This window comes from Corvus cornix, chromosome 1 (genome assembly GCF_000738735.6).
Source record: "Corvus cornix cornix isolate S_Up_H32 chromosome 1, ASM73873v5, whole genome shotgun sequence".
NCBI lineage: Eukaryota > Metazoa > Chordata > Aves > Passeriformes > Corvidae > Corvus > Corvus cornix.
Window position 1 is genome coordinate 46,127,555 of NC_046332.1, and position 13,526 is coordinate 46,141,080.

Sequence of the window (13,526 nt, forward strand, 5' to 3'; positions counted from 1 at the left end):
TTGGAATCCCTAATACCATGTAGTCTTAGGAAGGAGAAAATCTGCAAGAGTCATGTGGTCAACACAAAATGACAGAGGAATCAAGTTCTTCTCAAAATGTTATTTGTCCTCCAAGGAAAAATTTAAAGAAAATAGGCCTCTTGGACAAAGCACTGTTCACCCATTTTCAATTGCTCCTGCTATCCATATTTGTGACTATTTCTGTATTTCATTGACTATCAAGGGGGTGAGATAAAAAGGGTCACTTCAGAAAATGTTTTAAAAGTTTTCAAAAAACCTTTATGATTTTAGTTTTTTTAGAGGAAACAAATGCCAAGAGAGTCAAATGCAAACAACAACAACAACAACAACAAAAGTATATTGTGTTTCCTAATTAAAGACTAGTTCAAACAGGAACCTTGTCAGTAATTCTACAGGTCAGATCCATTATCTTTCCTAATCAGAACATCTATGGAATCATGTTGGAGAAAGATGAAAAGCTAGGGTCATATCCAAACACAAAAGAAAGACAATAGATTGCTTCTGAGAAGAGAATCATAACAAAGAAACTGCATAAATGAAACGTGCTCGTGAAGTAACCTGTTATCAAACAGTCAATAAACATGGCTAACTTCACAATGAGGTATGGAAGCACTTCAAGGGTGAGGCTGCAGATGCACATCCGAAAGCCAGACATGTGCAAGCCCACATAAAAAACCATCTGAAATAACCTAAAGAACTTTTTGAAACAGGGCACTAGTGAGCACAGAATCTGGACTGTTTCTCTGCAGAAGAGTAAAATCAACAAGCTTTAAAGTTTAGTGGGATCTGTCTTTAATCAGATATGTTTTGTTATTTGCTATGCGAGCACAGTTTTGCAACTGATGGAAACCAACAGGAGACAGAAATCCAGTATTCTCGAGTATCTATAATGAAAAAAAAAAAAGCAGCAAGAGGAATCAGAAACTGATTGAACCTAAACAAATTAAATTGTTCTAACTTTTCTCCATAAATTCTCACTTTTGGTAATAAATACAGACCAATCAAATACAACCATAACTTTTTTGATCAGGTGTGTTCTATGATTTAGCTTCCAATAATCCCAAATCAGCAATCAAGCTACTGTCTTGTCAAAACATCTGAGTCACCCTGATTCCATTCTTCAGGGAGTTGTTCAAGCACGTTTGTGAAGTTTTTTACTGTGTACAAATGAACATCATGACACGCACAGACCAAGAATCTGCTGGTGAACACTGGTTATTGATCTTGAATATCTTTTAAGATTTCTGTATAAAGAGTGTAGAAGTGAAATTCAGAATACCAAAGTGGCCAGGGAGATAATCTGAAGCAAGGAAGATGTATCCTTAGTGGAAGAGGATCAGATCATGGAACACTTCAGAAAACTGGACATAAACAAGCCCACAGGCGCTGGAGGGATGTACCCCTGAGTTCTAGGAGAGCTGACAAGAGGGCATTGCAAGTCGACTTTCAGTAATCTATTAAGATAGGAGAGGTACCGAAAGACTGGAAAAAAGCAAAAGTCGTGTCTATCTTCAGGAAGAGCAAGCACCAGAACCCAGGGGACTGAGGCTGGTCAGTCTCACCTCAGTCCCTAAGAAGGTGGTGGACCAGCTTATCCTGGAAACTGTTTTCAGACTCCTGAACAGCAAAAAAAATCAGGAATAGTCACCATGGATTCACCAAAGGCAAGTCATGCTTAAATAACTTGATAACTTTAAATAACTGGCCTGGCAGAAAAGGGGAGAAGTGCACATCACCTCCTTGGACTTCAGTGAGCCCTTTGACACTGTCTTCCATAAGATCCTATCACATGCAAGGGGGAAAGGCAGTTTTACTTCCGCAGATTTTCTGTAAGACCATCCACAGACGAATTTTGAAACTTCATTCAAACAGCACTTGATTCAAGGAAGCACACTGCCAGCAACTTCAACATAGCTTCTAGGACATTCCAGGAAAAATCAATGCTCAGTAAAATTAAGAATATATCCCAGAAAGAGATCATAAACACATGTGGACTTTAAAACAATTTTTTCTTTCTCCACCATTATGACTTAAAATGTAAAAATTGGTTATGCTTGTAAAGACATATCCCTGTCTTTCAACTTTTTAATCCACAGTTCTGGGCCACAGTTTTTCAACGTTGCAAACACAAACTCTTCAAGAACAGTAAAGAGAAATAACTCTGGGAAGTCATATTGAATGAAAAGTAACCCTCTAGATCAGAAATGTAAACAGACAACCTAAAGAATATATAGTTGCTTAATATATGATGAGTCTAAGGAGAGCAGAGGTCATGGCCTCAAATATAAACAGATGGGTCAAAGAACTGAAATGTTCCAGTCATGAAACTGTGCCAATCTCATGATGAAATGCAGACACATTACCACTGTCTTCCTTATCTGTAGAAAAAAGTCCCACAAGTTTCAGTCTGCTAAAGTGAACAGAGGCCAGTGAATTCATACTCATCCTTAATATTAAGAATTTCAGAGAAAATTGAAAGGATGAAGGATTTAGCAAGTGCTCATCTTAGGAACAGCAAAAGTAACACAAAAAGGTTTGGTTTGAATTCTGTAACATTACACAGGAAAGTCTTTATCCTGATCTCATGGATAGATTTGAGATGAGCAGTTTCTCAAACTTGTTTCATTTTCCTAGCATTCTGTTTTTAATGTATGAACACACAGTATTTTTGCGATGGGTATGAATGATTTTTGGAAGTTCTTTTTACAGATTCAGAAGGCAAATATGGTAGTGAGACGAATAATGAACCATGTTTCTTTCTTATAGCTGTCAGAGCTGCATTTCATGAAAATGTACACTCAAAGTACTGATACAGCCAAAGATATTTTGACGACACTGCAATGATGTGGCCAAACCAAGTTCAACTTCTCCTATACAAAATAACCAGAGATACGAGTTCCATGTATGGAAAAATTACTACTTTACTGTATCCAAAAACTATGTAATCTATCTTCCTTCAAGTTTATTCTGAATTCTTTAGATAGCCTTGTAATACAAACCTTTCCAACACTTCAGCCCAACTATCTGTGTATACTCCATGTACCACAAGGATTTCTACTGACCATGACACAAAGGTGATGACCAGTCCACTTACCAAATTTTTATTCCATAAATCCAGTGAAAATCATAATTAAACTAAAAAGACCAAATTGGGAAACGCAGTTAAGTTTCTTCCCTTTGCAAGGGAATAAAACAGTTATAGTTTATTTCCTACCTTGAACCATCAGCATGGGCTCCTTTCCACCGCCGTGTGCCAGCATCTCTCTACGATAGCGCTCCCCCATTGCCCTGGAGAAACACAGGTGTTAGAGCCATCTGCAAACATCACCTGTCCAGCCTTCACTCAGGTTCGCTTCTAGGATCTCTACAGAACTCACAGACAGAGACCAAATTTAATTTTCCACCCCAAAACAACTGATGTCATGTTGACTCCTCAAATTCAAATTTCATTAAAAATCACACTATGAGTAACTGAACTAGACAAATTTTACACATATGAGTGTGTATTGGTGCTTACAGAAGTTAATTTGTGAACAACATTTCAGTCTTCGTTGTGCCAAAGGGAGAAGTTGCTCTGTTACAATGTCCTGAACATTCAGCAAAGGTGTAAGAACGCTTACAGTTTGTGACCTCACAATTAACTTCTTAATTTCACAAAGCAAAATGAGTAGGATAGCTATACTTAGCTTTGAAGTTGGTGACATGAAACTTGTTTAATACCCACAGTTGCTTTAATTTCAATAGAAAATTACAGGCAATTAGGCATCTATGAATTTCAAGCTCTCTAATTATGTCTAAATAGGGATTTCAGTGCCTCCCAATTGACAGACCTGTATTTTAAAACAGACACCATTTTTTTTGCACCAATGAACATGTACCAAAGTACACACACACATACACACACACATACATATACACACACATGCGTGCTTATTTCCTGCTTTGTAATCCTCATAAAATCAAGAAAAACACCAACAATTAATTTGGATCAAAAAAGCCCACCAAGCTCATTTGTTTCATATTTTCCAGAAGCAACTAGCATTTCATTCTATTTAACATTTCTCCATTTTTACCTATCAAATGGGTTCTGAGCAAAACACTGCTTCCACACCATAGAGGCAACAGCCCTGGACATGAGGTAGGAGTAATATTTGGCACCGTAACCCACGAGGTGACTGAATCGCAGCTGCCAGGCCTGTAAGAAAAAAAACCCCAAACCCCAGGTTACCTTTTAAATTCTTTAAATTGTTCAACATTTTCTTATGTATGATGGAAGAAATCTGACACTATTAATGATAAACAAATAAGAAAAAAGTAAAAAAAAAAAGCCACCAGAAATAAATCCCAGAATGAACAATCCTTTATCAGAAGAAGCATTTTTCAACCTAACTGCTGCATATCCAGTACACTGATCATCGGGATTGAAATTATATATAAACAGGGTCAGAAGGGGAGAAAATCAAGCAGTAAAATAAATTATTCATATCTGATAATAGCTGTGTAGTTCTACTGGTCTTGAACAAAACCCCACAATTACCTTGTTCCAAGTAACACAATATTTTATAATTTTCCATGTGGGCAAGTCCAGTGTTACACCCACAAAAGTTCAATTTATAAACTTTTGTCACAAACAAAATGGTTATTGGGACTTAGGTTCAATACTATAAAAAATACAGTTTTCCATGTGCCAAAAACCTTAGAGGTACACAAACTCTATCCACATGCAATGCATAATTCACAGATTTGTCTGCACATTTTTAAGTGCATATATATTTAGCATATTATAGTCCACAATTATATTGCTATTCATTCATGTATTGTTACTTTATGACTAATTTATTGTCACTTTATGACTCATTCAAGTGATGACAGACTTATTTTTTAATGCTGTTTAATGTTGACTGTTTCCTTATGTTTCTTAGCAAAGAAAATCAGAACTTATAAGAATTTATCAGCCTTATCCTCACAGAAATCAAAGTATTTTTTAATTTTTATTTCCCTGACTGCAACAGAATAATTTAAATTGTGACAGACCTCCAAAGGTCATCTGGTCCAACCCTTGCTCAAAGCAAAGCCAGCTTTGGAGAGATTTCTCAGGGCTCTGTCTAAAGTCTCCAGGGATGAAGATTTCATCACCTCTCCAGTGTGATGTGTAAAAGCAAACAGGACCAAACTGAAACAATGTTGTTTCCCAACAGATTCTGGCATATTTTTTGAAATAAGAATGGGTGAACTGCATAAAGGAAGGAGTATGAAACTTCCTTTGCCCTGGCTGGCTGTGAGGAAACCAAAGAGCCAAAAAGTACCCTACCTTATATGTCCTCCTACCCAAAGTCAAAGCTCCTAACATTCTTGTGATATGACAGTTGTCATAGTTTTTGCAGGTACTACAATAAACAGTTTTCAAGAGGAACTAAAAGATAAACAATAAAGTAATAAAACAGATGTTTTAAATTTAAATCCATAGGCTGTGAGATGCTTGCTCTTATCCTACAGTCAGTGGCTGAAATTCTGATAAAGGCAAACAAAAAAGTGAAAGGACATTTGTAATTTTCCAAAACTATTTGTCTTTGACTGGGATTCTTTATCACACTGTAATTAACAAAGTCCTTATTTTTTACAGTTGAAATAAACTATGCTTCTTTATTCAAGAAAGTGCTGATTATCATCTTATTCGCCATTACCCAAAAAGATGTATGTGTTTTCTAAAAAAATGACCAACTGAGAAGGTGGGAAAAGAAAGCATTTGGCTTTTATTTAGCCTTTTTAGTCTTTTTTCCTTAAAAGAAAAGGGAACAAATGGTGCCTCATAATCTAAATGACTTGGAACAGCTGATGAGAAGCAAGTTGCTAGCTCCTTTTCCTGAGCAACACCTACAAATGAAGTTCTCAAAGTTAGCTGTAGTTCAGCCATTCAAAACCGACATTTTACAAGATGATTATTTCCACCCTACGACAGGTGTCCAAAACAAATGGAATTTGCCATGGGTGGCCAGTTGAGCCTCTACTGGTGACCTATACCACTACTTAAAAGTAGGAGTAGCAGGGTTAAATGAGATAAAAAAAGGTCTTCAGTCTTCAGTTTTCCTATGGGTATTGCTGCATGGTACAAATTCTTAAAAACTATTAACTTTTTTTCTTTTTTTTAAGGTAAAGCCCTGTACTGTATTTCACTGTAATGCAAGTGTGTTAAAACATTCAGCTTGGACAGAGTCTCCAGTTTGCTTTCAAAGGTGTTTTGGTTGCCACGTTTATGCTTTATAGCTATAGTTTTTCTAACTAGTCTCTTAATTATAACCATAATCATTAAGCTAAAAGCACATTTTGAAACAGAGCAAAGAGACTACGTTTTTAGAAGACTGAGCAGGAAAACACGTCAGTTTGTTTTATAGTAAGTTTTTAAAGTTATGATTAGAAGTTTCAACTCTCTCTCTGGAATGTGGAAAACTTTACTGATGAATTGGTTTCGCATACTCAGAAATGGTTTTTAGGCTACAAACAAAAATAATTTCCAGGAGTTCGGCATAGTGAAGGATATTTCTACCTCTCCCAACAGAAAGGAATTACTTTGATAATCACATAAGCTGTAACTATGACAGTATGTCTTCCCTGAAACCTCAGATTACACTGTTCACTGAAATGCTCTCGGCATTTAATGGTCTGCACCTAAAACAGCTCATCTGCACTTCCAGGTTGATCAACTGTTCCATTCATTGGGTTTGTTGAAACTCTATATCACAATTAAGCAAGGAGAAAAGAACAACTTCTCACCAAGCTGTCCAAGACCAAAAGCTTGATTTTAAAGTCTGCACCTACAACAGCCCTCAGTACCCTCTGCTTAATTTTGTTTGACCTTGTCTTTGCTTTGCTGACAAACTTCACGTTGTTTCCTTTCAAAAGAGAAAAGGAAAGGATATAGAAAGACCAAGGAATGCCACTACTCATCTCTCTTACTGCATGTGGGGAGGCTTGCAAATATGATGAAGTTGAAATTTCAAAAATTCATTTAGAACAGGATAGTACCCAAAACAGAAATGGAGGATGAGTCAAACTGAAACTAAGATTGTACTCTCATTGCAAACAGCAGTAAAGGAAAACCAACAACAAACAGAGCTATTCCCTACTGAACTTTGAAGCCTATATTCGATTTAATTTTCTATTTTTTAACCAGTACAGATTTTCTCCACTCTAGAGCATGAATAACTCTAGCATGTCATCATTCCCTGTCACTACTTTTGTCCCAGTCCTCATACAAAGCTCCTGATCAGGAACTCTCAATCTTCAATATTATCCAAAACCTATTACATTACTCAAGTACATTTTCTAATTCTATGTCATCCCAACAATTAACTTTCCAAGACTGGACTTAGCTACCTATTAAAATATATTTAAACATTAAAACACCCATCCTCTACCCTAATTCACAAGGAGCTACCTGCCCACATTAAAAAAAACCCAAAAAACCCAACTCTTCCTCTCCTACTTCATACAGAGGAGATTACAACCTAGGCAATAAAATGTGCAAAAAACCCAAGAATGGCTACTGCTCCATTAAAAAGTCCTATGATGAATAAAAAGACACCCCCATCACTGTAAATGTATTTTAAACTAAATTATTGACCTTCTAGCATAAAACTCCATTTCTCTGTGTTAATAAATTCAGCTATAGATGCAAGATGATTTGATTTCTTGTGTTATTTCCAATGAGGAGTCATTTCTCCATTAGGGGTAAAAAAAAAAAAAAGACATATCAAATTCCCTTTTGGACAAGGTAAAGGCTAGACATATAGAACTAGGGCAATCTCCTTATTAAATGTTATATTTTTGGTAAGCAGCTAGAAAGTTAATGAAGACTCTGAGTAATCGGTTACTTCAAAAGTTCCATGAACCCATTCCAGGAGTTTATAAAACAGTGTATTTTACAGCATAGCCCATGGGTTATGATAATATGCCATCCACAGGTCATGTTCATGCCTGCTTTTTATTCAGCACAACAGACTGCAAAAAAGGTGTGTGACTGATCCACTGCTGTTATTAAACAGGCTTTTTTTCCACCAACATTATAAATCTTTTCTTATAACCATGTCTGAAGCATTTCCAAAATTCCATGTGCAATGGCTTTCCACCCCATCATGTAAAACCAAAAATACCTTACTGATACTTTTGTATTCTTACACCTTATCAGGACTTTTTTTAAAGTCCTTCAAGAGTACATTCTTAGGGTAAGATTCAGTTCATTTTACTTTAGCTACCTATGTGTCTTGCCCAAACTAGTCACATAGGCCTCCTTTATAGCAGAGGACAGAAATATTTATCCTGTTACCTTTTGAGAGGATAGGATTACTGCTTTAGGAGAAATCGGAATAATTTACTACACCTTCTATCTTCTATTCAAAAGTTAAGTCACTTCATTCATTTTAACAACATGGTAGGATTAGTTAAACTGAACTATTTTGAAGGCTACATTAGTTCAGGATTCCATTATCTGAATTTTAAATTTAGAACTGTTAATATTGTCACAAAAATAATCTGATATAAAAGTTTAGATGTGATGGTAAAAAGACAAAATTGAAAGAAAATCCATAGGTAGCTTAATATATACCAAGCTAGCTTTTGCTTGAGTGTGGGTAAACATTGTTCTGGGGACCTCCACTAATTACATCAGGAATCAGTGCTACAAGATCCTACTACATCTTTTGAAAACAAATCCTACAGAAATTCTTGACTATTGCTTGGACTTTTCAAAACGTTCTTCTAACAGTTTCTGCTGTGACTTTAGGTACTTCAAAGTATATTTATGTCCATTTTGCTTTGCATCTTAAGACAAAAACACAAGTGAGAAACTGAAAAGACCCAATACTAAATTAAGGAAAGTATTTTTGTCATTTAAGACTTCTAATTATAAAATGTGTGCTACAGTAATTACATCAATGAGCACGTTGTTGAATTGTTTCCATGAAGAACAATATTTGACGGAGATGATATCTGGTGCCCTCCCACTTCTTAATTAAATTATTTTATGTATTTATATATTTATTTATATATTATTTTATTCTGGCAGGAAACCCAACAGAGGAGCAGCCAACTTATCTGCTTCAGGGGCTACTGGGTGGAGAACCCCTTGTGTCTGGCACTAACTTGATACTACTGCTCCTAATGCCCTTGAATTTAGCTATCAGCATGGATGGAAAACTCCTGAGAGTCAAGGGGAAGCTGCAGGCTCTGGTTACTTGGAGGCAGGAGAGAACGGCAATTAGCATGGGAATCAGCACAGGCTATTTCCCTCTGCTGAGGCCAAGGTTTATCAGCGCCAGTGGAAATCCAGGACAACACTGCTCTGCCATGCAAAAAAGCACACATTAGCCAGTGCTTTGAAGATGTCCTCGACTCATTCTCACTTGATGAAATGGTTTAATGAGTATCGGAATGCAGATTGCAGACTGTTTGTGCCAGTAGCTACCTCTGGGGAAAAGCTGGAGCACTCCCCGACTGTAGAAACAACTCTCTCCATACGTATGCAGCGGCTTGCTTGGTCAACTCACATTCTGTATTTTTGACCTGAACCCCTCTAAGTTTTATAGAATTACATCATCATCCTTCTGGAGTTTCACAATAATAATACAATGCAATAAAGAACCACTTTCTTTCCTGCAGTTTCTAATCTTGCTTAAAATAACAGAAAACTAATTTCAAGAAACCTCATCTCGTGCTGTGCCTCTAACTCACTTAGTATCAATACTCTTCAGTTTTCCAGGGCTGTGCATTTCTGTGTTAGGAATGGAGAGAACACAAAGTAAACCAAACCAGAGACACCGATGACATTTCAGAAAGCGAGTCAAGCAAGAGATTAAGATTTCAATTTATAACACTTCCATGTTTTTATTATAAAATGATAAATAAATCTAGCAAGGCAGGGAATGTAAATATTTTTGCAGTTGTTTACACTTAGGAAGAGGAAAGGAATTTAACATGCAATTAACCACTTAGGTGATTTCAGATATGTACCATATGGTCTTTGAATTGCTTAAAGAAAAATATTTCATTTTTATTTATAAACTATTCATGAATTTGAGCTGCTTATAGCAAAATAATTTAGAACTATTTACTCTATATTGTCTTCTCCCCAGAAAGGGACTGAGGGAAGGGGGATGTGGGAGATAATAAAGAATACTGACATCAAAAATCTGTATGTATGATTTCCATTGCTTCACAATCTTTAAAAGACACAGAGATATAAAAATTGATTCCTTATTGTGTCCTTTAAGTGATCTTATTTGGACAAATTAAGAGACAGTGTTACTCGTAAACATTGTAACTAGTCTTTAAAGTAAAATATACAGAATTTGCAAACATACAATTTTCAAACAAATCCTTCATGTCATACCATGTAATTCTACACAGGTAGACACACATGCAATACCCCCTCTTCAATTACAATTAATAATTTCTATTATTGCCTAAGATTTAAATTCATAAGTAGAATCAGATCACCACTGTTTCCTCTGGGTACAGACTTGCACAGAAGCTCAAATTTTTAAAATTACTTTTACAATTAAACCTGATTTTAAGTATTGACCTATTATTTTAAAATAAACATCATGAATGCTGCTTAAGATAAGCCCTTACAAAAACTGAAAAATATCTTAAGGTGTGTGGCAACTGCAAAATATATTTGCAAGTACAACTTAACCAACTAAATTACCTGAACCAACACTGGAAGATGAAATCACCACCTTTTTACAGTACCATTTATTTACTATCTTTTTCTAGAGCCGTTCTAGATTAAGGGATGGATTTGAGGGATTATGATTCTAATCCTTAATCTGGCACAAGTGCATTGTGAACTTAAAAAATTACATTCACCCCCCGTCAGCCACCTTCTGTGAAGCAAGGGTGCTAATATTTCCTCTGTCTTGTTCTTTTCTGTTTTGACTTTTCATAGAAAGGACAGTCTCCTGCTGCATTTGAAGAGAATTTCATTTCAGACTCTCTAGGCTGTGTTTATGGCAATGATGTATTCAGTTGTATCTATCACTGTCAAATATAGCTCCAGTACTGCAATCCCAGGGGGGAAAAGGATTTGTGAGCCATGAAAAACAGAACTATAGCAAACTAGATGAAGCTATCTGTTTTTTCATATATATGTAAGATATATCTAAATATATTCAAAATGTTAACAGGAGACGTATGCAACTACTTCCTGCACTGTTCCTTAAAATGCTCTACCACATGGTAAATATGGTAAATACCATCACTAAAGTACGTTCGAGCTTCATGGGGCTAGCACTTGGAAAAAGAATTTCCTTAAAAGTGCTTCATATCTTAGGACAGCTGTAAACACTCTAGTGCTGTAGATAGTTGCCCAGTGAATGGTGTCATGTTACCACTGGAAAACAAATCTTAACAGTATTTGCTATCAGCATTTTCTTTATCATAAAATGAACTCAACTCCACAAAGACAGAAACCTAAACAAACCTTGAAAGGTGACTTTAAGAGGTTTTGAAAGTCCCAGCATCTACTTTAATACTGACCTCAGCAGGGCACCAATCTTTTTGAAACTGCTTTTAGCTATTAATTATTTACAGAACTATTACTTCCCCAGAGTTCACTGTGCCCTCCTTTATTAATCTTTTCCTCAGACTCAGACACTTCAATTTGATTTTACAGTATACTTTTAAGAAGGCTCATATGAAAACTAATCCAGGGACTTGCACTCTGCATAAACAACTTTAGTTTCCAACATGGCAAGGTAAAAAATTACCTTGAAGGGGTTACACAAACTTCAAGAGTTTGAGTAATAACATATGACTTCATCTCTCTTCAAAACACTCAAAAAAGTGGAATATGAGCAACATCAGGACCTCTCAAGTAAATGAAGAGGGAGAAAAAGTGGAAAAGCCATACTCTATGAAGGTTCTTGGCTTTACTATGAAACTTATGTCTCTGTGATCTACAACAGTGGTTTCTTTAAAACTGCCTGTAAGAGAGATGCAAGACATACTGGGTGTCTGCTTCCCTCTTCAACAAACAAGGGAAAAAATTAACAATACTTTAAAAGATTAGATACTAACCATAATCACATTTGCTATCAATTATATCATCTTCCCCCTCCACTTGCTCATTAATAAGAAACAAATAATCACAGCTTCAATTCCAAATAATTTTTTCATAAAGGTTTTCAATACCACTCGTGTGCTCATATAATTTTCTCTTTGCTAGCCAAATGCTCAATTTCCTTAACTTTCCTCATAGCTCATGGTTCCAAACCTAGTATCTTTCCAAAACTGCTTCTCTGTAATTCTTTCATTTTTGCTAGATTTTTTTAAGAGGTAGATACCTACTGGACACAATGCTACTACTGCTAACTCCCCCAAACCAAATACTAAAATATATTTAAAAAACCACAGATAATTTCCTTTTCAGCATCCCACGTATAAAAGCATACTCTTTGGGCATTTATTGTTCTTTAAATCCTTATTACGTAAATTGCTTTCCCAGTGCAAACTATCCTTTGGTAAATGATTGAGAAGGGTCCTGCCATGACATCCACTGGCTCCTTCAGAACTCTGCAATGAATCCCACCAGGCCCTGAGACCTGTGAACATTCAGTGTACACCAATGGGAAATCACTGGTCCTGCACTCATGGTCCTCTGGGAACTGGACGCCCAAGGTCTATTACTAGCATTAAAGACTGAGGGAAAACAATGCATTGAATCACTCTGCTTTTTCTTCATCCTATTAGTCAGATGACCATCTTCAACAAGTATAAGCCCAAAATTTTCTCGAAACCTCATCTTTCTACTAACATTCTTTAAAAAGCCCTTTTTGTTATCTGAAGCAACACTGGCCAGTTTCAACTCTAATTGAGCTTTGGCAATTTGTGTCTTCTCCCTGCATAAAGGCTGAGAGAAATGGGGTTGGTCAACCTGGAGAAGAGAAGGTTCCAGGGAGACCTTAGAGTACCTACAAGGGCCTGCAAGAGAGCTGGAGAAGGACTTTTATTAAGAGCCTGTAGTGATAGGGCAAGGGGAAATGCCTTTACATTGAAAGAGGGCAGGTATAGATTAGATATTAGGATGAAATTTTTTACTCTGAAAGATGCTGGACTCCGGAACAGGCTGCCCAGAGAAGTTGTGGGTGCCCCATCCCTGGAGTGTTTGAGGTAAGGTTTGGAAGGGACCTTGAGCAACTTGGTCTAGTAAAAACTGTCCTTGTCCACAGTAGGGGGGTTGGAACTGGATGATCTTTAAGGTCCCTTCCAACCTAAACCATTCTGTTATTCTGTGATAAACAAATCACAGCTCTGTACTCTTCCTGCAAAGCCAGACCTTGCTTCAAGAGACCATACTGTTTCTTTTTCCTCCTGAGCTCAAACAGGACTTTCCTCATCAGCCAAGCTGGCCTTCTGCACCATTTGCCTGACTTACACCACAGTGATCCAAATTCCTTGGATAATTTAAAATCTGTTTTTTAAAATTTCTGCAACATTTGCCAACTGAAGGA

The 13,526-nt window shown here is 36.5% G+C and overlaps 1 protein-coding gene across 1 annotated transcript in view; it reads right to left on the reverse strand.

Annotated features, from left to right (window-relative positions):
* The window catches only part of LOC104690098 (mitochondrial intermediate peptidase), a 68,385-nt gene that overhangs the window by 3,731 nt on the left and 51,128 nt on the right, over window positions 1–13,526 (reverse strand). Inside the window, 2 exon segments of the mRNA XM_039565366.1 lie at window positions 3,236–3,309; window positions 4,095–4,216. Coding sequence (XP_039421300.1) covers window positions 3,236–3,309; window positions 4,095–4,216 — 196 coding nt within the window.